We start from the raw sequence: 24,060 nt of genomic DNA, 5'->3' as shown, positions 1-24,060 counted from the left end.
TCCTTGGCTGCTCCCCCACCCCCAATCTGTCCCTTTCTTCCCTGCCAAATTGCTGGGACCGTTTGAATTAGTTTTCTTCTCTCTCATCTGGAGACTTTGTATCCTGTAGCCTTAATGAGATCCCTAACCCCTTCCTTAGCCTTTGTTAAAAATCTTAGAAATTCCTTGCTCAACTACCACTTCCTCCAGGAAGCCTTCCTGACCCTCTCTCACTTCCATCTACCCTGCATCCTGTTTGGCTGCTCAGGGTTGGGGGGCGGGGCATGGGGTGGGGGTGGGGTGGTCCATAGCACCTTGGGCTCATCTTATGTTAAGTATTGACTTATCCCCCATACAGCACTTTCATTGACCGTGGTTCCTGTGCTAGACTGAGGGTCTTACCTGTCTTAGCATTCCCAGACGTGCCTGATCTGTGGAAAGGGCTTACCAAATGTTATATGAATTAATAAATGGATTTCTACAGCAGTTATACTGTGTCATACAGTTCCTGCAATAAGTTTCTCACTCTCTTGCTTGGTGGGACACACAGCATTTTATATAGTATTTCTCCTGGAGGCCTCTCTGTGCCAAGTTCAATTTTTTTTTTTAATTTTTATTTTAGCGTATTATGGGGGTACAAGTGTTAAGGTTACTTATATTGCCCATGCTCCTCCTCCCCCCTCGAGTAAGAGCTTCAAGCGTGTCCATCCGCCAAACGTTGCACATCTTACTCGTTTGGTTGTATATACCCATCCCCTCCTCCCCCCTCCCACCCTCCCGACACCCGATAAGCGTTACTCCTATATGTCCACTTAGGTGTTGATCCGTTAATACCAATTTGCTGGTGAGTACATGTGGTGCTGGTTTTCCAAGTTCAGTTTTAACCAAAACATTGGTGATCTGGTTAAGTGATTACTGAATTATCCACTGCATTGAATTCTTCCAGCTACCATGCCCCAGCCCTTAGCTTGGCCAAAGGAAAATTAATTGGTTGCAAAGTGCATATCTAATTACAACATCCCGCCCCTGCCACAGAGATGCTCAAATGTTAATTATAACTTATGCATCTCAATAAGCGAGCATGGCATTTAATGTAGCATTAATTACGCCACTCGGGCCCCCAGTGCATACACAAAGCTCCCTTTTATCTGCCATTAGGACGGATTTTGCACTTTAAGTAAGGAAGCCCTCATCTTTAAAGCCTTTCTGACTCTAAAACCAAACGCTTTCCGTTAGCTTGGACTGCGCCGAAGCCCCCACTTCTCCCACCGCAGAGGTGCCCACCCCGGCCTGCGCCAGCACCGTGGAGTCGTGGCGGGGGAGGGTTTCGGCGTCGCTGGACTGGGCTATCTCGGCGGCTCAGCCGGCAACCCCAGCGTCCCCTGGCCACCCCGCTCTCCCGGGCCCGCCATCCTGGGGAAGAAAGGCGAACTACATTACCCAGCAGGCCTCCCGCCTCCCTCTTCCCTTTCAAGTCTTTGCACGTGGCCGGAGGGGAAGGCGGGGCCTGGACGTCACTCTCCTACAGTCTCTTTCCCTGTGTCAGATCCGCGAACATTTTTTTTCCTTCCTTTACTCCCTCCCCCTACCCGCCCCTCCCTCCCTCTTTCCCTTCCCTCCCTCCCTCCCCTCTCGGCTGGGTCTTTGCGCCCGGGCGCCGGGTCCCCTCCGCTGCTGGGACGCGCCGAACTCGAGGCAGGAGTCGGCAATCCAGAGCCTCGTCCCTCCCTTCCCCTTCCCTGCCCCCTTCCCCCACCCCTGACTCCGGCTCCGCGCAGCGGCCAGAGGAACCCCGAGGTGAGCATCCCCTCGTCCGTCCTCCTCTTTTAGTCATCCCAGCTTGCCGATCGATCCGAGGACTCGGGGGGAGGGCTGCGTGACGTGCGCGTGCTTACAGAGAAATCCGGGAAAACCGCCCCAAACAATTACCCCCTTCCCCCTCCCTGCGCCTCTGCCAGCGGGCTGTCCGCACCCATCCACCGCCCCCTCCCCCCCTCTGTGGGGGACTGCACGCCAGTCTCGCCCCCTCCCTGGGCTTGTCCCGTTCCCTGCCGCGTTCTGCGCTCCGTGGGGAGCTGTGGCCCTGGAGCCCCGGCGCCCAGGGAGGTTCTTGGGGGACGCACGGCAGGAGCCCGGCTCGCGTTGGAGCTGCGCTGTGTAGCCGCTGTCATGTGCCGGGTTCCGACCTGGGGGGAGGAAGGGAGCGAGCGTGATGCCTGTCCCTTTTGTTTTGAAGCCCGCATTTGCTGCATCGAGCAGTTGGTTTAGTACCAGCCAAACTTGCAGCTGTTCTGACTGCGCTCCGCTGAGGTAGGAGCGCGTCTCGGGCCGGGGCTGCAGCGCTCCAGGCAGCCGGAGGGACCCAGAGAGTGTGTCTGCACGCCGCCCCTCCCTCCCCTGGTGACTGATTGTGTCTGTGGCAGCGAGCGCGCGCGCGTGTGTGTCTGCACCCGTCCCCGCGGGCTCGGGGATGTCTGTGGATGGCCGTCGTCTAGACAGGGTGCAGCCCCCTCCCTCCGTCCCTGGTGAGCCTGCGGGCCGCGGGGGGCGCGGGGGATGGGAGCAGAGGAAGAAACCAATTGGTGGACTCATTGCGGTCTCACCTTTGGCCATTCCCCACGCTTGTGATTTTGTTGTCTTTTTTATTATTCCCGTCACCGCGGTGTAATCCCGGCCTGGGGAATAGATCTGCCCGGCAGAGCAGGGGTTAAGTTGACAGGCTCTGAAAAGCCAGCTCTCGGTGGCGAGTGACCCGAGCGGCCGTGGGGTGGGCTCCGGCTAGAGTTCGTCAGGACGACGAGCAGGTGACTGTCCCGGGCGCCGGTCGTGGGGGAGGGCCGGCGGGGTGCGGGGGCTTGGGCTGCCGCGGAGGTCTGGGGCCTCCGAGGACCGCGTGCCCGTGCCTGGATGCAACCGGAGGGGGCGTCCCAGGGACCGCGCGTTTGAGCCGGGTATTTCTCCATTGATGTTAAGAGACAATCGGGGATCCGAGCCCCTTATCTGGGCGGCGTTGGCTCTGTTTGGTTCCGCGGAGTTTCAGGGTTGGGGCTGGAGGGGGGGGCTGCAAGCAGGGAGGGGCATTCGGCGCGTAGAGGAGAGGGATGGCTGGTGGCGCTGTGTGCGTTCCCACCCCTAGGAGTGAGGCGTCGCCTCCCCCGCCCCGCTGTCTGTGTGTACACACCGCTCTGGCGTGTGTGGGGGGCGGGGACCGCAGACCGCGGCATAGTGGGGACGCCCGTGGGCCCACAGACCCCGCAGGACCGGTCCCGCCAGCTCCCTTGCGGTTCTAGCTGGGGTCGTGTGTTCCCGCGCGCGCGTCCGGGTTACTTGGAGAGGGGATTCTGCGGTATGGGCGCGGGGAGACCCTGCGGTCGCTTGTGCTTGTCATCTGCGCGGAGTCCCGGACCCGCCGCGCGGCGGGAGTCACGCGGCCCCTCCCTCCGCGTCCCCGACGCCCCCTGACCGGGCCGCCCGGCCTCCTACCCGGCGGCCCCAGGGCCTGGGCTGGCTGGGCGGGGAGGAGCCGCGGGCGCGCGCGTGTCGCCGCCCCCCGGACACGCCGGGGCTGACCCTTGCACTCCGAGGCGCTCCGTGGGTGTGCGTGCCCGCGCGCGCCGCCGCCGCCGCCTTCCCGGACCCTGGAGAGGAGCGCACGCGGCGACCCCTGAGCCCCCAATTCTTCAGTCTGGGGGCAGTGGGAGCCGCAGGTTGCCTGGCCGCCCCAGCCCAGGCCCAGCCCGCTGCTGCCGCCCGGGCCGCCGCCCGAAGCCGGGCCGCCCGCCCGCCCGCCCGCCCGCCCGGCGCTCTGTCTCCGCGGCCGGGGATTGTCTCGGGCCTCGGGCCGGCGCGGCCGGGAGGAAGCGGCCGGAGCTGCGGGCGCGGCGGCGGCGAAAGTGACACCGCGCGAGGGCTGCGGCCGCCGGGGCTGGGGGAGAGGAAGGAGCCGCCCAGAGCGCGGGAGGGGCCGCCTGCCGTCCGGCCCAGCTCCTCCTGCCCGGAGCGGGGTCTGGGCCGAAAACCTCAGGAATCCCGGCTCCGAGCTGGCTCCGGCCGCGCGAGGAAATTGCCTGGCCTTCAAGAAAACCCAATTACACGGGAACAGACTGCGCCGAGCTCGACGATGGCCAGGACGCACTCGGGTTGCCTGAGGAAACTCCCTCTGGGGGAGTGTTGGAAACAGGACTCGGTTGACACACAGATCGTCTCACCTGTGTGTCAAGTGTCTGTCCTGGATAATGTCTGCTCAGAGGCAGTAATTTTGTGACACGTTCCGGGGTGCAGTGTCATCAGTGATTAACAGATTGCTAGAATAATAATACGTTTGTATGACCTTACAGGGCAGGTTTGTTTTTCAAGTATTATAGCACTTATTAAGAAGGTCCAGTGAGGCAGGAAGGAGAGAATTAACCCCATCTTACAGGTGAGCACACCGAGGGCCAAGAAGTGATGTGACTTGCTTACGGCCTCTCAGTAAGGGAAGGGCTACATTCCCCCTCTGATTTCTCTTCTCAGCCTATGGCTTTTTATTTAAATGGTGGCCACTTTTTTTGAGAATGGATTCTTGACACCTGAGCGGTACTGAACCCAAGAAAAGGGGATAAATTATGCTTGCTTATTCTTTTTCAGAACACTTCTAGTTCGCTAACAGTTCCTGATGAGACTAGCCATTAAAGAACAGAAGTCTGCATGACTCTAATTATCACCCATTTAATAATTTGCTCTTGGTGAATAGATATCAGCTGTGATACATCCAGTATATACCAGAATCGTGCCTGCATGTAACACATTCCTATGGTATTCCGGTGCCCGTGTTTGTATGGGTGTGTTCGTGCAGAATCCTTATTGAATCCAAGGTTTGTCCTTTAGCTACTGGTTTCAAAGCCATTAGATTTAAAATGTGGACCCCTGAAAAACCATCCCAGGTTAGATACTCTGTCCCCCTCCTTCTCTAAGGATGATGAAGCCCAGAATAGAACAAACAGCCTGTACATGCCTGTCTGTATTTCTCAGCATTTATGTACTTGAAGGTTTTCAGGCATTGCCTGGAGGGTTATTAAGTTTGTCCAGCTAATCCTTCACAAATATGTATCGGGCACCTACATGTTTGTGTATCTAGAAGTGTAGATAAAGAAAATTTAACAAATGTTACATTAAGTCCAGGAAATGTTTACCAAGCATATACCTTAGGCTAGGTGTTCTACTGTGTTTGGGGCACAGAAAGATAGTGTAAGTAGTAACAGTTAAGTTACAACATAACAGAGGAGGGAACAAATGGTAAACATTTTAAAGCACTCACCCTGTAACCTAGTCAATTTCACATATGTAGGTTGCAAGCTGCCCATAATGCCAGTTCTTATCCTAGAGCAAATGCAGAAGGAAGCAAGGGTGTGGGGGAAGATCCTTATATCCCTTGTTACCTTGAACTTCATTCAGGCTATTTGGAACCTTCCAAGAGTGCCCAGAGTTCTGTCATGTAAAGTTAGGCAGCTGGTGGGAAAATTACCCTGAAGCCAACCAACAGGTTCTGCTTAGCACTTGGAGCTGAGGAGGTGTTCTCTGAGGTCCCCGCCCAGCTCTGACGTGCTGTGTTTCAGTGAGGCCATGGCTTTGGTCAAGGTCTTGCTCAGGCCCAGCCTGGGTATAGAGGTTTCTGTCTTCCAGGTCTGTGTAGATGTTATGATACGGGTCTGCTTTTTATCTATTCTCATACTTACTCTGAAGGCCCTGAAGTTGTCCTCTAATGTCATTTCAGTTTTGGACTCCACTGCCCTTGTTTTAAGGTTATGTTGTTTGCAGTTCAGATCATGAAGGAGGAAGCAGGAGATGGGTGGTGAGGATGGAGAGAGAATTCTGAGCCCAGATAAATAACCAGACATACAGACACACAGGCAAATTGCAGTTTGTGAGCATTCTCCAAATATGATGGCGTTTCTGCATAACTTACCTGATAAGATGGCAGCCATTTTTTGATGTTCTTGGGGTGGGGGTGGGGTGAGGGATCCCCTACCTCTGGGCCCCCACTGCTGACTCATGGGTACCCAGAGCCCAGCTGCTCACTTGCAGGCTTGGATTTTCTTCTGCCCTCCTCCCTCCCCCTGCACTCAGTTTAATTTAGAACCACTCAGTAAAAGTGGCCTTCCCCCTGCATTACCACCCTGCCTTGTCAACATCTGCCTCCTATTTCTGAATTCAACCCAGGCCAGAGCAGTGGTTTAGAACAGGATGAGAACAGACATATCCTTGGATCTTAGGCACCCAGAGCTGGGGGGCGGGGGGAGGGGGCTTGCAGATAATCTGATCTCCATGTGAAGACCTGAAGGCCTAGAGAAGTGGAATGACTTGCCCAAGGTCACAGTGAGCCCTTGGCATAGTGGGACAGAAATCCTGGAATTTGAGATCTCGTCCAATCTTCTTTCTCTATACTATATGATGCTTTCCAAAAAAAGTTGCATTGTTACTTCCCAAAGAGTGAGAACTGCCCATCTTCTTCTCTCCCTTCTTCTGGTAGTAGCAAAGGCTCTGGAGTAATTTTTTAGTTTTGGTTTTGCTTTCCTTCAAGACTGGCCTTTCCTGCTTCATTTTCATCTTTGGTGTCCAGGAACAAATGAGGGCATGCGTTTGGGAGAGATGGTAAGCTTGGGGTCTTCCAGCACTCTTCAGTTTGGTCTGTGGCCTTCTGGCCTTGTGGCAGGGTCCTCAGGAACCTCCTGGAAGTGTCTGCAAAGCTGATACGTATGTGCATTTTTCTAGAAAGAGGATCCTCAGATTTCATTTGATTCTCAACTGACTAAGTAAAGGCAAAAGTCCTGGTGGGAAGGAGGACAGTAGATTGATTGCACTGGGGACTATTAGAATACCCGACACTTGATTTGGCTTTACAATTTGCGAAGTATTTCCCACAATTATTCCTTCTGCCTTTTACAATAGGTTGTTACCATTGTCCCCATTTTGTGGATGAGGAAGCTGAGCCTCTGTGGTTAGTGGCATGCCCAAGTCTACCACGAGTAGGTGGTAGAACAGGGATCTGAACCCTGACTTTAGACTTCACATCCAGTGCTCAGGGCCGAGGGGGCTTACTGTCTGACATCATCAGTATGATTTTGTGAGTGGACGGCCTTGAACTTTTTGGAGTTTCTTTGTATCTACCGTGGACTCATATTCAGCCAGACCCAAATGCTAACTTACCCGGGGGGTGGGGCACATAAAGTATGAAGGACAGTTACCATAGCAACAGTACGTAGAGTGGGGCCAGTATGGGATGATTTCATGGAAGAGGTGAACTTGGTAGTAGGTATGGGGTAGTGATGGAGGAAGTTTTAGGCTGGGGCACTGGCTCAGAAGTGGTTAAGGGGAGACTGTGTGCTTGGGGTAGGGGTGGATCAGACCTACAAGGTTTGCTTGAATATCTGTGATCAGTAGGAGCTTCTCAGAAGTCACTGGGGTGTGTTTCGATGCCTGGCTCTGCACTAGGCCCTGGGGCTACAGCAGGGGACAGGTACAGTCAGTCCCCTGTCTTCAAGGAGCCCACTGTCTAGTGGGAGACACAGACACCTGCTCTCTGTTCACTGGGGTGTGGGGAACGCAGTGGGAGAGGAGGCTGAGGGCCTTACAGCAGCAGGGACAAGGAGCACCCGTCCTGGCCTCAGGGATCAGAGAGGGGGCTTCCTAAAGGAAACAGCTAGGGGCTGAGTCTTCATGGACGAGAGGAACTAGGCAGGAGATGGGCATCAGGGAGCAGGAATGGTGCACACGCAGGTGTGGAGTGGTGAGGCTGCCTGGGTGTAGGAAGGAACCACAAGCAGTGAGGTCAAATGCAAGGGCGGAGAGACAGACAGCGCTCAGCGCTGAGGAACTTTGTGAGCTTGGCATCAGACCTTGGCTTTCAGCCTGGCAGGTAAGGCACGGAGGAAGGGCTTTAAGCAGAGGCGAGGTGTGCAGCCATGGGTCAGAAGGGAACATGAAGGGGAGCAGTAACAGCCTCCATGTGGCATCCAGGTCTCAGGGGATGAGGCCTGGGACCAGGGCTGTGCACCAAAGGCTGGACTGAACGTCATACATTAAAAATATTCGAGAGTAAAGTCTGCAATGATTGATTAGACTTGGTGACAAGGGAGGAGTCCCAGTAACTCCCAGGTCTCCGCCCTCACTGACCGGGTGGTTGGCAGCCCATCACCAGGGTGGGAGTGGGACTGCTGTGGTTGGGGTGGGAAGGAAGACTGGTGCGTTCAGTGCTGCAGGCATTGCATCTGAGTTGCTGGCAGCATAGCTGGATGGCGCTGCCTTACAGACAATGCAATGCACAAGGTAGAGCCTGCAGAAGTGTGGGCCGAGCTACGGTTCTGGGAGTGCTGAGCGTGACTGTGGTGGCTGCTACAGACAATGAGAGCAGACCTCTTCCTCCCATTGTCAGAGAATCCTTTGTCATGCCGGGTGCTGTCGTCAGGGAAGCCAGGCGGGGATGCTGTGTCATGCTGGAGGCCCAGCTGGCAGAATCCAGCGACAGCCAAGAGCGAGCTTCAGCTGGAAACATTAGAGTGAGTAAGGGGAGAGGCATTTCGTTTTTTAACATCTACAGTGAGCAGAGCCCTGTCCCAGGCCCTTGGGGTGTGAATGCTGGGCAGGAAGACCACGATCTGGCTTCCAGGAGCAGGCAGTCTATTTGGGGAGACGAGACGTGAACACATGAACCCACTAAAAAGCTATAACATATAGGGAAAGAGTAGAATGCAAATTAAATATTGATAGCATGCTGCAGATACTGGTGTTCTGCAGATTTTTACAGAGCTGATGTGTTTTAGGCAGAGGTCCAGTCTTTTCCTGTTAGAATCCTCTGGACTGACAGTAGTGCCTGGCACATAGTAAGTGTTCAGTCTGTGTTTGTGGATGTGCAGGGATGTGGCCAGATTTAGTTGTCTGGGGTGGGGGGTGGGGGTCAGCCAGGGAAGGTTTCTATGAACAAGTCCAAAGGGGGCCTCCCAACACTGATTTAGAATACTTTTAGTACCACAGCGGAGTAAAAATCTTGAAAACCTTCCAAGGACAAAGTACCTAGAAACGCTGTATAAGCTGTAACTAGCATGCTTTCAAAGAAGAGCTGAGCTCGTAGCATGTAAGGGAAATCCCCAGGGATCTCAAAACCCGGCCGGGAGGGTGAGCTCAGCTGATGACCGGCCGGGCCTGGCGGGCGGGAGAGGAGTTGAGGGGTGGTTACAGTCTCAACACCCAAGGGGTTGAGTCCTGACAATGTCCCCTCTAAAACTAGAGATGAGACCAGGAGTTGGAATTAAGATCCCTGCCTTAAACGTGACCAGCAAAGGTTTGCGTGCTTGGAGGAAGGATGGACGAGATGCCAGCCCATTGGTGTTCGGGGGATTGGGGAATGTCTTGATCTGAATGGGAGGTCCCTGAAAATTCAAGACCTCGGGCCTGTTATGGCTTTGGATGTCCACTAGACATGTGGTCCAGGAGACCCCGCAGAAGAGAAATTAGCACATGAAGTCTTGGGGACCAGGATCCTCCGACTGTGGGCTCTAGGTCCTCAGGGACCTTGGAAGATTCTGGGTGTTTTTGTTAGAGAGACGCATCATGGCCAGGGCAGGGTAGATGAGCGAGTGAGGAGAGAGAAGAGAAAGTGCCCTTGGTGGGAACTTTTTTTTTTTTTTTTTTTTTTTTTAATATGAGGAAGACTGATGGAGTTGGGAACTTTATGAAACAATCTTAGAGACAGCAGCACAGCCAGCTGTGGAGGACTATCCCTGCCCTGGGGCTTGTGTCTCTTCACAAAAACCCGCAAATGAGCCCTGTCTGGGAAGCCCAGAACGTTCATTCTCCCCTGCCTCATACTCAGGTCAGGTTCTTATGGGTGAGGCTTCTTCCTGGTCTCTAGGAGAGTGTCCTATGCAGATTCCAGCCGCTATTGATCCTACAGACCACACACCACGTTGTTGTCCCCTTGCCCAGAGCCTTTAGTTCCTACAGTTTCAAACTTGGGAGACACCTTAGGGGTCACCTCATCAACCCTCGGCCTGGTGTGGGCATCCTCTGGCCTCCTCTGGCTGGCGGTCCCCGCCTGTGAAGCGGCTCCTTCCCTTGCGAGAAGGCCGTGGGAGCTGCAAAGGTCTTGTGTCGAAGCTTGGCCAGCTTTCAGCCACTTCCACCCATCGCCCCTGCAGCTGTCCCGAGAGATGGTTTCAAGACCCTTCACCGTCCCGCGTGCTTTTGCTAGAAGGGCCTCAATCTGTCGAGCTCAGATTCAGCGAGAACCCAGCCAACGTCTGTCCTCACTTTCTTAGCACAGAGGGAGCTTTTGAAAGTAGAGGCGAGGTTAGCTGAGCCGGCTGCATACGCGCAGTCTGTGCTGGGGAGGTTTTGAGAAGCTTTGGCTCAGTGCTTTTCAGATGATCATGAGAGAAGCCACAGCACACGCTGCAAGTTCCTTCCTCCAATGCCCGGAATTCATCTCAGCTTCTAAGTAAGCGACTTGCTAATCGAACGCAGGGAGCTGACGTTTATTGCGTGCCTATTGCATGCCAGGCACGGTGCTAGGCGCTGTCTGTATGCCTCAATAAATGAAAGTAACTTCTGTGAGGGAGACAGAGACAGAGAGGCAGAGCCGTGGTTGTGACGATGGAGCCCTGAAGTTATTCAGAAAGAATGTGTGTGGTTCCATCCCAAGTGGGTGGAGCGGACACATTCCCCATGCTGTTTCCTTATAGGGCCTTCCCTTGGGGTAGGCAGTGTCCTGATCTCACCGCTAGCCAGGAACCCACAGGCCTTTGCTATACTCTTGGGGCATTTGCTGAAACACTTACGAGTTTGAACCATGAGGTGGAGAAAGTGACCTGCTTAGAGAATTCATATCTCGATGTGTCACCGAACAAGATGGTGTTGACAAAGTGTGTTTTGGAGCATATGGTTCGTCTGTCCCTTGGTGTCTGTCTGCAGTGCCCTGGGTGCTCTCAGGAAAAAGCGACAAGGTGTTCTACTCCTCCGTCTCCCCGCATCCACAGGGTGGTTGGCATCTGTGTGGGCCGTACATTCACCACGTGCCACGTCAGGTGATGAAGAGCACGAGTTGCCTTTGCAGCGAGGTTGCATCAGACAGCTGGATGCCTGGATGTGCTCTGCCACTTTTCTGCAGGAACCTGTGCCAGCAGGGCCAGGGGTGAGGGTCAGGGATCCTGGGAAAGCACCCAAATTCCCTTCTCCCTCCAAAAGTTGTTTCTTATGCCCACATTCTATTGGTTTGCCTTAATCCTTTCTGCGTAAGGCTCTAACCCTGTCAACATTTGGTTCCGTTTAGCAGCTTGCATCAGGCATCTGCTGTGGGTCAGGCTCTGTGAACCAGGCGAGCTGAATTGGCGTGAACCTGGCAGGGTCCCTGCCTCCTGCCTTCCCATCCCCGTGGGGAGGCCGGAACAGCCTTATGTTAGCATAGCGTGGTGAGCACTGGGTCAGGGGAACACAAAGGGTGCTGAGGCAGCCAGGAGGGGGGTGGCTAAATTTTTTTGTTCAGATGCATAATCATTCTGGGACACACGTGAAAACTGAGATTGTCCTGGGCAAGTGGGGGCTTATGGATGCACCAGCAGGGGACAGTGTATGCATGTGAGTCACATCAGACACTATTACCAGTCATTGATCCTGCACGTGGGGTGACGGGGAAGTGCTCACACACAAGAGAAATGGGCATCTGTTTCCCCACTTTGCTTAAAGGCTGGGGGACAGCATTATCTCTGGGGACTGTGGACTCAGCATTCAGGTGGGGCTCCGCTTACAGCCGTAAGTTTCTATCTGGTATCTCACCGTGATCTCAGTTTGGGGGTTGGGGGTAGAAGTATGTAGAGATGAAAACTGTTTCACTTGTAGGATGTTATTGGCTACAGATAAAAGAATAGGAGACTAAGAGTGGATTTAAAAACAAGGTGTTTCAACTCACATAGCCAGAGTCTAAAGGTAGAAGTTCTGGAGTTGGGTTAATTCAGTGGGTCAGTGATAATTTCACAGACTCATTCTAACCATCTGGGCTGCTATCTTCAGCATATTGGCCTTTGTTCTCAGGCTTGTCCCCTCATGCTCATAGCATGGCTGCCACTGCAGCAGGCATCACATTCTCATGCAACTGTATCCAAAGACAGACAGGTAGGTGAGCTTCTTCTTGTCCATCTTAATTTGTCAGGGAGGGAAATCTTTCCCAGAATTCCTTTGCTGGAATTTCCATCGAGTCTCACTGGAGAGAAACATGTCCATACCCATACCCAGTGAAGAATGAGAAAGCAAGTCTCTGGTATTTTCCGCCTTGTTTATAGCAAGAGGTGACCTCTGGTTGCAAGGAAGTGGGGAGAGGAAAAATGGTTAGATAAGCAATAATTAACATTTGCTTCACCAAGTTTCAACATGGTATTATTTATTTATTTGGAAGAGGGGTCAGCTTTATTGAAATATAATTTTTTATACCACAATATAATTGACGTTTGAAAAAAATACCAACCCCTGGTTCTGGCAACCACCAGTCTGCTTCACATCACTATAGTTTTGCCATTTCTAGTCATTATTATTTCTTAACCTGCAGGTAATACTAGGACATAGGAGCCCAGGTGTCCCACGGAAGCCTTCTGTGTGGTCTCAGTAGGGGGCTCTGTGGTCCCACCCCCTAGCAGCTCCTGCAGTTTCCTGCCACTGGGGTCAGTTGGAGAACCCGGGCAGGCAGAGTCATCCAGAGTGTTGCTGTGGCCTGGAAAGCAGGAATGGAGAGGCCTGAGGGCCTGAGGTCTGGCTGGACAAAGGAGGACAGTGGGTACCTTTGCAGGCAGCTGTGGGCTTGAGAGAGGAGTCGCTTCTCCGCTGTGGCTTGGGCACCTTAGATCCTGCAGAATGAGTTCTCTTGCCCACATTGATTGGGAACTCAGGCCTTGGGGAGATGGTGGTAGCCGCCACCTTCCCCTCCCCAAACCACCATCCCCTTTGTATGCAAGCATACAAACAGCCCGGGCCAGGGGACCTACCACTCAAGCTGAGGGGCAAATCCATCCCCACCAGGCTCCTCTACACCCCTCCCAGGTAGTCAATTTGTCCTCCTCCTGTTCCTCCTCCCGCTCCTCCCCTGCACCCCTGCCTCACAGCTTGGTCCATGCATCATTAGGGCACTTACCACTTTCCATCACTCCCTCCCTCTTCATCCTTCCCTGGGCACTTGCCTGATCTGTCCTGTGGGACCATAAGCTCCTCGGAGATCCCATTCTTATTGGAGTCATCAGTGCATTTCCCATAAAATCAGGGCAGTGCGAGCCATGGGGTCAAAGGTCCATGGAAAAATACATTTTTAAGACAAAGTGCACATTTGTAGAAAGGCACTTGTTCATGTTGGACATCTCTCTGGATTAAAAAACCAGCACCGTGTGGCACTGCACAGTGCCATGAGTGAGGATTTGTGGATCTCCACATTTTCCTTCCCTAAAGAGCAAGAAAGGTAATCAACCATGCTGTCATGGGTTGAGTTGTGTCCCCTCAAAATTCACATTTTGAAGTCCCACCCCCAGCACCTCAGATTGTGACTATATTTAACGATAGGGCCTTTAAAGAGATAATGAAGTTAAAATGAGGCCATATACTGGGCCCTACTCCAGCATGACTGGTGTCCTTAATAGATTAGGACACAGACGAGACATAGACTGGGGGCACCCATGTGAGGACGCAGTGGGAAGGTGGCCATCTGCAGGCCAAGGAGAGAGGCCTCAGAAGCAGCCAGCCCTGCCCACACCTTGATCTTGGATTTCCAGCCTCCAAAATAGGAACATTTCTGTTGTCGAAGCCACCCAGGCTGTGGTGGCTAGTTACGGCAGCCCTCCCAACTAGTACAGGAGGATTGTCCCCTACGGGTTTCAGAGGGCGCACAGCCCTGCCAACACCTTGGTTTTGGAATTCCAGCCTCCATGAGTGAATGTCTGTGGTTTCCAACCACACAGTGTGTGGCCCTTTGTTACAGTGGCCCTAGGACACTAATGCACACGCAGTGTGTGCTGGGCTCTGTGCTTAAGAGCTTCACCTCGGAGTATTTAGTCTTCCAGCTCTGGGTGTGCGTGTTACTATCCTCTTTCACAGATGCGCCAGGGAGGTTAGCATTTCCCCTGAGGTCCCACAGGGACACCAGGCTACCAGTCTAGGCCTGCGTGGCCCCCAAACCTGGACTGTGCCCTGAGAGCTGCATGTTTGCGTGGTGGGGAGATGTCTGTAAACTCAGGGATTGAGCAGGTGGTATTTCTACTGAAACCCTGGGCGATCCAATAATAGCTTTAACAGCCTCACATTTGTGAAGTATTGCAGCGTTGAAATGCTGGGTGAGCACTTCACACGTGCTGTCTTCATTAGTCTTCACAGCCTCTGTTTTATAGATGAGCAAATGAGGCTACAGAGAGGGTGTCTTAGTCCATTTGGACTGCTGCAACAAAATACTCTAGACTGCGTTGCTATGAACAACAGAAACTTATTTCTCAGAGTTCTGGAGACTGGGAGGTGCAAGATCAAGGTGCTGGCAGATTCAGTGTCTGGCGAGGACTGTGTTCTCATAGGTGGTGCCTTCTTGCTGTGTCCGTATGTGGCAGAAGGGGTGAGGGAGATCTCTGGGCCCTCCTTTATGAAGGCACTAATCTCATTCATGAGGGCCCCACCCTCATGACCTAATCACCTCCCCAAAGTTGCCACCTGCTAATATCTTCTCGCCGATGGTTAGATTTCAACATACGAATTTTGGGCAGACACAAACATTCAGACCATAGCAGAGGTTAAGTATTTTACCCAGGGTCACACAGCTAAGAAGTGGCAGAGCCAATTTTGCCCCAGTTTTGTCTCTTAACTGTCACACACAGGGATTGGCCGGTTACTCTGCAGTCCCCTTGCGGTGTTCTGAAAGGTCACTGGTCTTTCTGCCACTGGTGACCGGGGTGCTCTCAGGCAAGTCACTTACCATGTGGATATTTTCTCCTTGGTTACTCAGGGCTTGGATGAGATAATATCTGAAGAATTAGATCTTCTCATGCTGAGGTTCCCAGTGTCCATTCCTCTGGCATGCAGGGGTTGGATCCACAGTCTGGGCCCGCCCGGAGACGGGAGCATCCTGTGATGTTGTCCTTGGCGTGTGCCAACACCTGAGGTGGCAGCTGCAGATCGGCCTGAGGTGCCAGTTGGCCCTGTGGTTGGTCATTCATCCCTTCCCTGTAAAATTCATTCTTGCAGCAAGGTGGACATTATTCCCGTCTTGTGCCAGGTCCGTGCTTGGCTTGGGCTCTGAGTTATGTCCACAGCAGTCTGTGGGGACAGAGTTGCTGGTGACACGATGTTGGTGTGTTTCCTTCCTCTGGGTAAACAAACGAGGGGCCTGCAAGCTCATTGGCGCCAGAGAGATGCCAGCCACCGGTGTGGCGGGCCCTGCGACCAGGCCGAGCTGGTCTGTGGCCCTGTCCTGTTCCCATTTGCGCTCAGGCCCAGGTGGGTGGCGGGGAGGTGCGGAGGGTGCTGCTGCGGTTCCTGGCTGCACACCGAAAGCAGGGCAATCAGAGCAAGGACGGGAAACCCCCAGCCGCCAGGCTCCTGGTTTATCCCCGTGGGGTTTTCGCGATTTTACTTACCTCGTTACAGCCAAGTGTGCTTAATGCTTCTGTAATAGATTTTAGAACTAGAAAAGCAGCTGAGTGATTTTCAAAGCTCCCAGCTCCCCGTGGCTTGCTCGTGACCCCAGCGTTTGGACGGATGGGAAGAGGCCTGCAGGTGCCGGTGGGTGTAGACACCGTGCACACCCCATCGCTGTGGCGGCGGTGGCTGTCACGGTGCGACAGGATGAGTTAGCGCCTCATCTCTTGCTGTCGTCAGTGCCACCTGTGGTCATTGCGTGTGGGTGGCCGGGGAGCTGGCACGGCTAATGCACTTCCGCCAACAGGGACATTAAACAAGAAAAACCAGGTGACTTGGCCAAGGTCACATACCGCACTTGCCAGTGAGAAAGCAAATTGAGGACCGGTTCTCTCAACTGTGCCCTCTTGCTTGTTTAGAATGAAGCGTGTGGAGTTTCTGGATCCCCTAGGGTAGCCGCGGCTCCCTCCGGAACCAGCTCCAGACTGCCGCTGTATGCGGCAGGCGTCATCGTCCCCTCCCAGGCCGGGGCAGGCGCTGTGATGACGGCAGGGCCACACGTGTGTGCCCAGTGTGCTGACACAGCCACCTGACGGCCGGATCCAGGGCAGAGTGGGAGCACTGCGCTCTGGCTGGGAGCACGACCCCTTCCCCACGTTCTCCCTGCCAGCCACTGCGAGAGACAGAAACTTCGAGGTTTTTCTGAGAACTGCTGGAGGCCGTCTGGGGCTCTCCTTCACCCTTACCACGTAGGAGATGAGATGCTCTAGAGATTTGACCTAATCCCAGATCTGCAAGCAAGTGTCTGCCTTGCAGCCTCCCGAGGACAGGAAGCTCACTACCCGGCAGCCCAGGGCCTACGACACTGCCCAAGGTGTGCCTCCCTTTGTCCCTGGCTATGCTCTGAGCGCCACATAGAACACTTATCCCCTTCCTCCAGGGAGACTAAGTATTCAGAGCGCCAAGTCCTCTCTTTGAGGTAAACGCTCTTCCCTCAAGGTTTCTCCTGGCAGAGTGACCAGAGCCATCCTGGATCCCCTTCTCTGTACACCTCTCATCAGCGCTCCTCCTAGCACGGGACCGGAACGGCAGTGTGTGAGCCGTGGTCTGAGGGCTGCAGGCATCGTCACCTCCCTCCCTGGCCAGTGGCCCAAGGCCACCCCAGCTTGTCCCCTGTGAGTGGCCCAGGGAGCTACAGGGCAGGGTGTTGAGGTTATTGGGGCCGACCCACTTTGGCAGTGGAGGGTCTGGCGCCTTCTGCCCCAAGTGACTGTGGTGGGCGTGGGCAGGGATGGGCTTCCAGGCCTGGCGATGGCAGATGTGGATCGTGCGGCTCCTACCCTGAGGACCTGTGACTGCCGCTCCCCACTGGGGGCGGCTCCTGTGCCTTGGGACCACTGACCATCCCTCGACCCCTGGTTTCACTGTCATCAGCTCAGTTAGCAGAGGTAAGATGTGGGTCTCACCTTTGCTCGGTTCTCGTGGAGACCCTGTGTGGGAGGTTTGGGATGACTTCCCTGGCCAAGCAGTGGAGGGGACCACTTTTCCATTGCAGACATTCTCAGGGTGTTTACCCCAGGGAAGTCTCTGGTATATGCGTGAGACACAGGGCTCAGTTGGGGCAGTGGGGCCGGGGGCCGGGGGGGGGGGTAAAGGAAAGGAAGACCCACCCCTGCTCTCAGGGAGCCTGTAGCTAACCAGAGGGAAGCCCCAAACACTCAGGATGAGGAGGAGCAGGTGCAAAGTTTCCCTTGGCCTAGAGGTGGCAGGACATTCAGCTGTTGTAGTCTGGCCCATTTTTGGTAGCTTGAGGTTTGGAGCTTGCTTCTTTGTTTCTAAACATCCAGCCTGCAGTTTTAATGCCTGAGCTGCCTATTGGTTTGGTCTGTCCCGAGCTGCCTGTACGTCCATCTGACTGTGGAGCGTGGCAGCTGCTCGGCGTTAGGTGGGGTCTGAGTTGCCCACGTGGCGGGTAAGGATGCCAAGGGGCAGGGACGTCACTGCGGAGTGGTAGAAACAAATTCCAGTTTTGAGGATCACGTGTCCTGGCTTCCAGGCCTGGCTCTTCTTAAAACTCAGTATATAATCTCAACCTCTCCGGGCCTTGGTTTCCCCACCTGTAAAATGGGGCTGGTGGTCCATGCTTTGCCCTTTGAATGGCATCCTTTCATAATGGAATTGAAAAGGTCCGCTCCAAGGTGAGGTTTTGGGTCTGCTCAGGCACCTGCCCCAGGAAGAGGCAGGGCGAAGAAGAGATAGAGGACCTGAGAAACAATATTTTGAAGGCCTCTGCAGAGCTTGCCTGGAGACCTGGAGTTTCACAGGCATCACTGTTGGGCTGCAGAAGGGAATGGGGCTCAGGCTGGTCATCAACTATTTTGTGTCCCTGTTGCCCCAGCTAAAGCTTTTGAGTAAGGGACAGGCACGTGACCAGAGCCAGGCCAACCGGTCGCCTTTCCTGGGATTTTTTGACTGGGAGTTGGAAGAGAAGAGTCCTTTTGAAGGAGACTGGCAGGTCTGCTCACATGCACGCTGGGTGGAAGGACTCACTATAGTTCGCTATAGTCTGTGTATTGGTCTGCTCAGGCTGCCATAATGAAATCCCACAGACTGGGTGGCTTACACAACAAACATTTATTCATATTTCTTTGCAGTTCTTGAGGCTGGAAGTCCAAGATCAAGGTGCTAGCAAATTTGGTTTCTGGTGAGGTCTCTCTTTCCGGCTTGCAGACAGCCGCCTTCTTGGTGTGCCCTCACATGTCTTTCCTCTGTGCTCGTGTGCACGGAACGAGGCAGCTGTCTGGTGTCTGTTCTTCTGCTAAGGATACTGGTTCTTTCCTATTAGGGTCCACCCTTATGACCTCACTTAACCTTTATTACCTCCTTAAAGGCCCTGTGTCCAAGTACAGTTACATTGGGGTTTCGGGCTTCAACATGTGAATTTTAAAAGGACATAATTTAGTCTGTGACAGTCTATATTCAATAAGCCCCCTTTCCATGCCTCAAGGAATGTCATTCATAGCAGTGGTGGAATACAGGATGATTTTCAGTTGAATACTCATGAATTTGTAAAAACTGTCAAACCACGTATTCCCCTAAATGTGCATTAAAGAAAAAATACAACTGGTACGTGGAACTTGTGATTTCATTATTGTTGAGCAGGAGTCTGAATTGAATAAAAACTCAATACAAGGTCAATAATATTATGATATTACAACTGGCACACAGTTAGGACAGAGAACTCTAAGGTAGTGAATTTTGGGTAATGTTACATAAGCTAGTTTGGGTTGGGTTTATGTCACTTGGCACCGGTAGAGCTTTGAATAATACATGTCCAATTTCAGCCCCAGGCTACCTCTTTTCATGTAACAAATGTGGGTTCCTATAAAACTTTTATACCTATGATTTTAATTTGAATTCACAAAAGGTGATCAGAACCTAAAGACAACCTTAATAAATATTTTTGTAGGAATCTTTTTATATAGTATCTAGTTTGTTTCAAAAGCACCTATTTTGCAAATTTTGATTGTTAAACAGCAGCTTGTTATTTAGAATTTTCATTATCAGAAACTTCTTAATTGGCACCTTGAGTAAATTCAGCACAATGACAGTTGGTGTGTTTCATTGTCAGAATGATCATTTAGCATCAAATATGCTGCCATAAAAGAGTGTTCTGTCTGACATCCATTCTCCCTCCAGCCAATAATCAGTATGCTATCCAAAAGTTAATCAAGGGGTGCTTTTGGAAGCTAACCCATCCTGGTAAACCTGATAAAGGTTTGCTACTCTTACAAAGATAATCTGTAAGAATTATGTTGAAGTTGGGATAACCACTTATAACACTAGACTCAACAGTTTTAGACCAGAATATTCTCTTCCATTTTGTGAGTGATGGTGACTATATTTTTTAAATTAAAAAATCAGGCTGCATATTTGAATATCTGAAATTAGAACTTCTCCCAAATGTCATCTTTTATCTAAATGGGGACTCTGTGGTCTCATTCTCAAATTTGTTGATGTGCTCATATAAATTCAAAAATCTTTTTTTTTTAATAAAATAATTGGCCCTGTGTTCAGACACTCCTGAGATGTACTTTCTCTTCCTAAGTATTTTATTTTCCCCCCAAAATATCTTAGCTCTTTTATTAATATAAGAAAATGTTAAATATGGGGCCTACAGCACCCCTCCCTCAATCCCAACAAACAAAAGCATATTTTCTAACGTTACCTGTGAAGGCAGATGGCTTGGTGGCCTGAACAAATGACTGGCATTTAAGAGCCTAATTATAGGTATCCCAGTTACTGTTGGCTGTATAACAAACCCAAAACTTAGTGGCTTAAACAATAATGATCTTTAATTCTGCTTGTGAGCCTGCAATTTGGGGATAGCTCAAGAGGTGCCACTTGTATCCATTCCACGTGGCATCAGGTGGGATGGCACAATCAGGGCTGGAAGATGGTGCCCTCCTGTGGCTGGCAAGTTGTGCTGGCTGTTGGTCCGTCTCCAGGTGGGTTTCTCCACAGCGCTGCTTGGGCTCCCTCAAAGCATGGCGGCTGGCTTCCAAAAGTCAGTGTACCAAGAAAGGGAAAGAGAAGCTGCTGGTTTCTTAAAGCCTGGCCCCAAAATAGGCTGAGTGTCACTTCCATGTACTATTGGCCAAACAGTCACAGAGTCCGGATTCCAGAGGACAGGACATAGCCCCTACTTCGTGACAGGAGGAGTGTCAAAGAATTTGGAGGTTATGTTTTAACCACAACAAAGGGAGTGTCTTTCCTTCTCAGATATCTTCACTGCGGTTTAGAGTCATCTTCTCCTTGCAGTCTTTTGTGGAGGGGTGAAAAAAGAAATGCTTATAAGAACTTGATTGTATCATTTGAACTCAGTTATAGTTTTGTACGAAGCCCCCTTTATATCCTAAGTCTTTAAAAAGTGGCTTCCCCTTGTCCTGGGTAGACAGTCACTCTCAGAATTTGTGGAAATATGGAAGTGCAGGCCTTTGACCTTGCAGGATGGGAGCCTTTCCCGGCAAGGCCGTCCACACTCAACAGCCTTCTTGGAGACGCTCTGCTGTGGCGAGACCCTGTGCTGGCTGCTGGGGGGCTGGGTGGATCAGGAGGTATCTCACCCCTGTGCCCCACTTTCAGGGTCCCCAGAGTATTGCTGACAGAAAGCAATGGCCTCAGCCTCGCTTTTTCCCTTGCCAACTGGCAGAGTACAGTGGAGCACATCTGTGCTCTGAATGAACTGTTTGCGACTTCTCTTCCCATTCCTGGGATACTTCATTTTAGAAAGTGCCTTGGCCTAGGAAGGCAAAGACCTGGCTTTTAGCTGCATCAGATAACTTCCCCGCTCTGTTCTCCTCATCTGTAAAAAGGGAATTTGGTCTAGACCATGAGTTGGCAAGCTACAACCTTCAGACCAAATTCAGGCTAGTACTTGTTTTTCTAAATGGAGTTTTATTGGACCACAGTCATGCCTTTATGTGTGTCTACAGTTGTTTTTGGCTTGGTGCAACAAAGATCATACGGCCCACAACACCTAAAATGTTTACTGTCTGGCCTGTTGCAGAAAAAGGTTGCTGACCTCTGCTCTAAAATAATGGTGTGGATGGCGGTCCTGTTAGGGTAGAGGTGGGTGGGGTACAGGTGGGTGCCACAAGTCCTGGGACAGCTCCACCTGCTGCAGACGGCCTGCCCTAGGCACGACAAAGGTCCCCAAAGCCTGGCTCTTTGTGGCTTATCCTAGGAGAATATTTGATCCTGTTCATCTAATAATTATTGACAAAAACAGCAGGTACTTGAATAAAATGAAGCTGTTTAATTCGAGGGACTATTTTGGAAAACAGAAGCTTGGTCCTCCAGCCCCATTATGTGCCAGACACCGTGAGGGACAGACAGATCACATGGCTCGGGTGCGCCATGCTGGAATGCAGATAAAACCTGTGCCCAGGTAACTGTCATACAGGGTGGGTAGGTGGGCCCCTGCGTGTGACTTGGTGGCTGTCCACTGCTGGAAGCCTTGTGGTTCCAGCCTGCTAAGGTTGTGCCCTTTCTTTCACCAGGGCTGGTCGGCCAGGAGGACAGGCTGCTTACAGAACTGAACTGATGACAGTCTGTGGAGCACGGCACCCTTCAGTCAGGGGTCCTGGTGTGCTCTGTGGGCTTTTTAAATGGTGACAGGTGCTGCCAGCCCATTTTACAGACCCAGGCTGCAGTCCCTGGGCATCTGGCTCCCAGCCGTGTCCTTCTCACTACTTTCTAGTGGCAGTGAACAAACATACACAAGGGAACAAAGCCATCAACAGGGGAGAATGTGCAGTGTGTCAGGGAAGGGGAGTCATTCATTCATTCATTCATTCAGCCAGTATTTACTGCAGTGCGCCCTGTGTGGCTGCTGGGGCACAGCAGTGACCAGGACAGCGCCTGTCCTCATGGAGCTTACAGACAGTGACAAGAACACAGTGCCTGCTGTGCCAGGGAATGAGGGCTGGGAGGGCGGGTCCTGAGGACTGGGGAGGAGATGGGAGGGTGACCAGCAGGAGGCTTTGGGGTCCGGAGAGAGCGAGCTGGGGGAGATCCAGCGAGTCCCCAGGGGCGGGTCTCGTTGGCCCTTGTAGCCGGTGCAAGGACCTGGACCTTCCGTTGATGTCCTGGGGGCCGAGTGCCCTCCCACCCCCACTGTGCTTGGAACTCTGAGCCCCGTGCTTGGTTGTGGCAGAAGTCCCCTCGTATTGGTGGCGAGCTCCTGGACGCGGTTCATCTTCGCACCCTCTCGGTGAGCGGCGCGTGGTGGCCTCCCCAAAGTTAGTGGGGAACAGAGGGGTGGGAAAGCCCAGAATAGGTCCTGTCACCGTCCAGTACCTCACGGGGACGTGTTTAGAAGCCAAGGAGTAGAGATTGTCATGGCAAAAGCGGGCCTGTTGTGTGTCACTGCCCTTACACGGGCTCTACGTGAGCCCGAATCAGTGGTGAATTTGGCAGGGACGTCCTTCCCATGCTCTGGGCAGCCACCCCGTTGCAGAGGTGACAGCTGGGACAGCACCTGCTGACTCTGGGGCCAGCCTCTTCCTCTGCAGGCCCCTCTGGGGTGGGAGTTCCTTTCTTTGTCTCTTAGGAAGGAAATGATCGCTTTGGAAAGGCTGCGCAAGCCCCTTGGGGACAGCTCTGCGTGGCTGACATGAGAAGGGCTTTCAGAAGGGGTAAAGAATGCCGAGTCGTGTCTAAACGGCAGGGCTTCCTGGGCACTCCTACTTAATTTGCAATACCCTTCAGCCCCGGCCCCTGTCTCAGCCTGGCTAAGACTTAGACTGTAGATTTGGATTTTCATTCAGTCATTACATTTTAGAAAAATTCTATGAAACAAATAGTCCAAGGGTTTTAATAGTCCCATAGACTCAACAAAACTTTTCAACAGATATTTCTGAGCAGCAGCTATGTACCAGGCTTTTTTCTAGGAGCTGGGGACATAGCAAGTGGGCGAGTAGACAATAATTCTTGCCCTCATGGGCTAGTTTTACAACAGGAGGAGTCTTTCTGTAAAGAAGGATCCCCAGGGTATTTCAATAGTAACTCCTGCAGTTTATGTCAGCATTAGCTTAGGGGTCATTAGTTTTGTGGCAGAGAGGTGGGGGCGCTGGGGCTTGGGTGTGCAGGGACAGAAAGCAGCAGCAGGAGTGTCACTGATGAGTGGACATCCAGCACTGTCACGCTATGGCAGAAGTGAGGGAAGAATGAGATCCTATTTTTAGAAAATTGAGCTTGTAAATAGCTATACCTGAACGTATTTAATAATCGAGGGGGTAACTTATCCATGACTGGTCTTCTGATAGAGCAACAAATGTCACTGAGTATTCTCCTTGCGCCTGGGTACATGGCACCTGTGGGAAGATCTGATTCTTGCTCTAGCGACTAAGATCGTCAAATAGTTAGCAAATTCAACAAGGGCAAGTCCATGGAGAGCCACCTTCTCTGGCTGGGCCTGAGAGCACTATGGAAAGAGCTCAGTGAGAGCAGTCAGAGAAGTCTTCCTGGAGGAGGTGGCTCCCAGGCCAGATAGACAAAAAAGGGGGAAGGTGTTCTCAGAGAGGTGGTAACACGTGAGCATGGCTTGTGCCCACTGGACAGAGTGACTGGTCTGTGACGGTGGGGTAGGCGACGCAGGGCTGGAGGTTAGAGGGCAGGGGCCAGTGGAGCTTGATGTGCTCTGCAGCAGGGAGCCACTGAAGGTTTGCAGTAGAGCAGCGCCCTGGTAACGGTGCTGTTTTCAGGCGCTTAGGGTATCAGCGATGGTGGAGTGAGCTTGGAGGCCAGGGGCAGCAGGGGGTGGTAGAAAGAGCAGCCGAGTTGCGACTCCAGAGAAATCCCTGCCCAGTAAGTCACGGGGCCATGGATCCAGTCACTCACAGTTTCTGAGCCTCAGTTTACCTCATCTGTAAAATGCTAGTAAGATTTCTAATT

The 24,060-nt window shown here is 52.5% G+C and overlaps 1 protein-coding gene across 6 annotated transcripts in view; it reads left to right on the top strand.

Moving 5' to 3' along the window:
* The first annotated feature begins 1,495 nt into the window (after positions 1 to 1,495).
* The window catches only part of CTIF (cap binding complex dependent translation initiation factor), a 273,428-nt gene continuing 250,863 nt past the window's right edge, over positions 1,496 to 24,060 (top strand). The window contains exon 1 of one of the 6 annotated variants that reach the window (XM_012745342.3): positions 1,496 to 1,776. Coding sequence is in view for 3 of the 6 variants with exons in the window: in XM_012745338.3 (XP_012600792.3) it covers positions 8,250 to 8,513 (264 nt within the window). In the remaining 3 variants the exon portion in view is untranslated. Of the gene's footprint in view, positions 1,777 to 1,817; positions 2,290 to 3,921; positions 8,514 to 24,060 lie in introns of those variants that run through there. The other 5 variants (XM_012745339.3, XM_012745341.3, XM_012745338.3 and 2 more) reach the window with 5 other exon arrangements.

The sequence above is a fragment of the Microcebus murinus genome, chromosome 17 (assembly GCF_040939455.1).
Source record: "Microcebus murinus isolate Inina chromosome 17, M.murinus_Inina_mat1.0, whole genome shotgun sequence".
Classification (NCBI taxonomy): domain Eukaryota; kingdom Metazoa; phylum Chordata; class Mammalia; order Primates; family Cheirogaleidae; genus Microcebus; species Microcebus murinus.
Note: the sequence above shows the minus strand (reverse complement) of the source record. Positions and strands in the feature narration are given on the sequence as shown.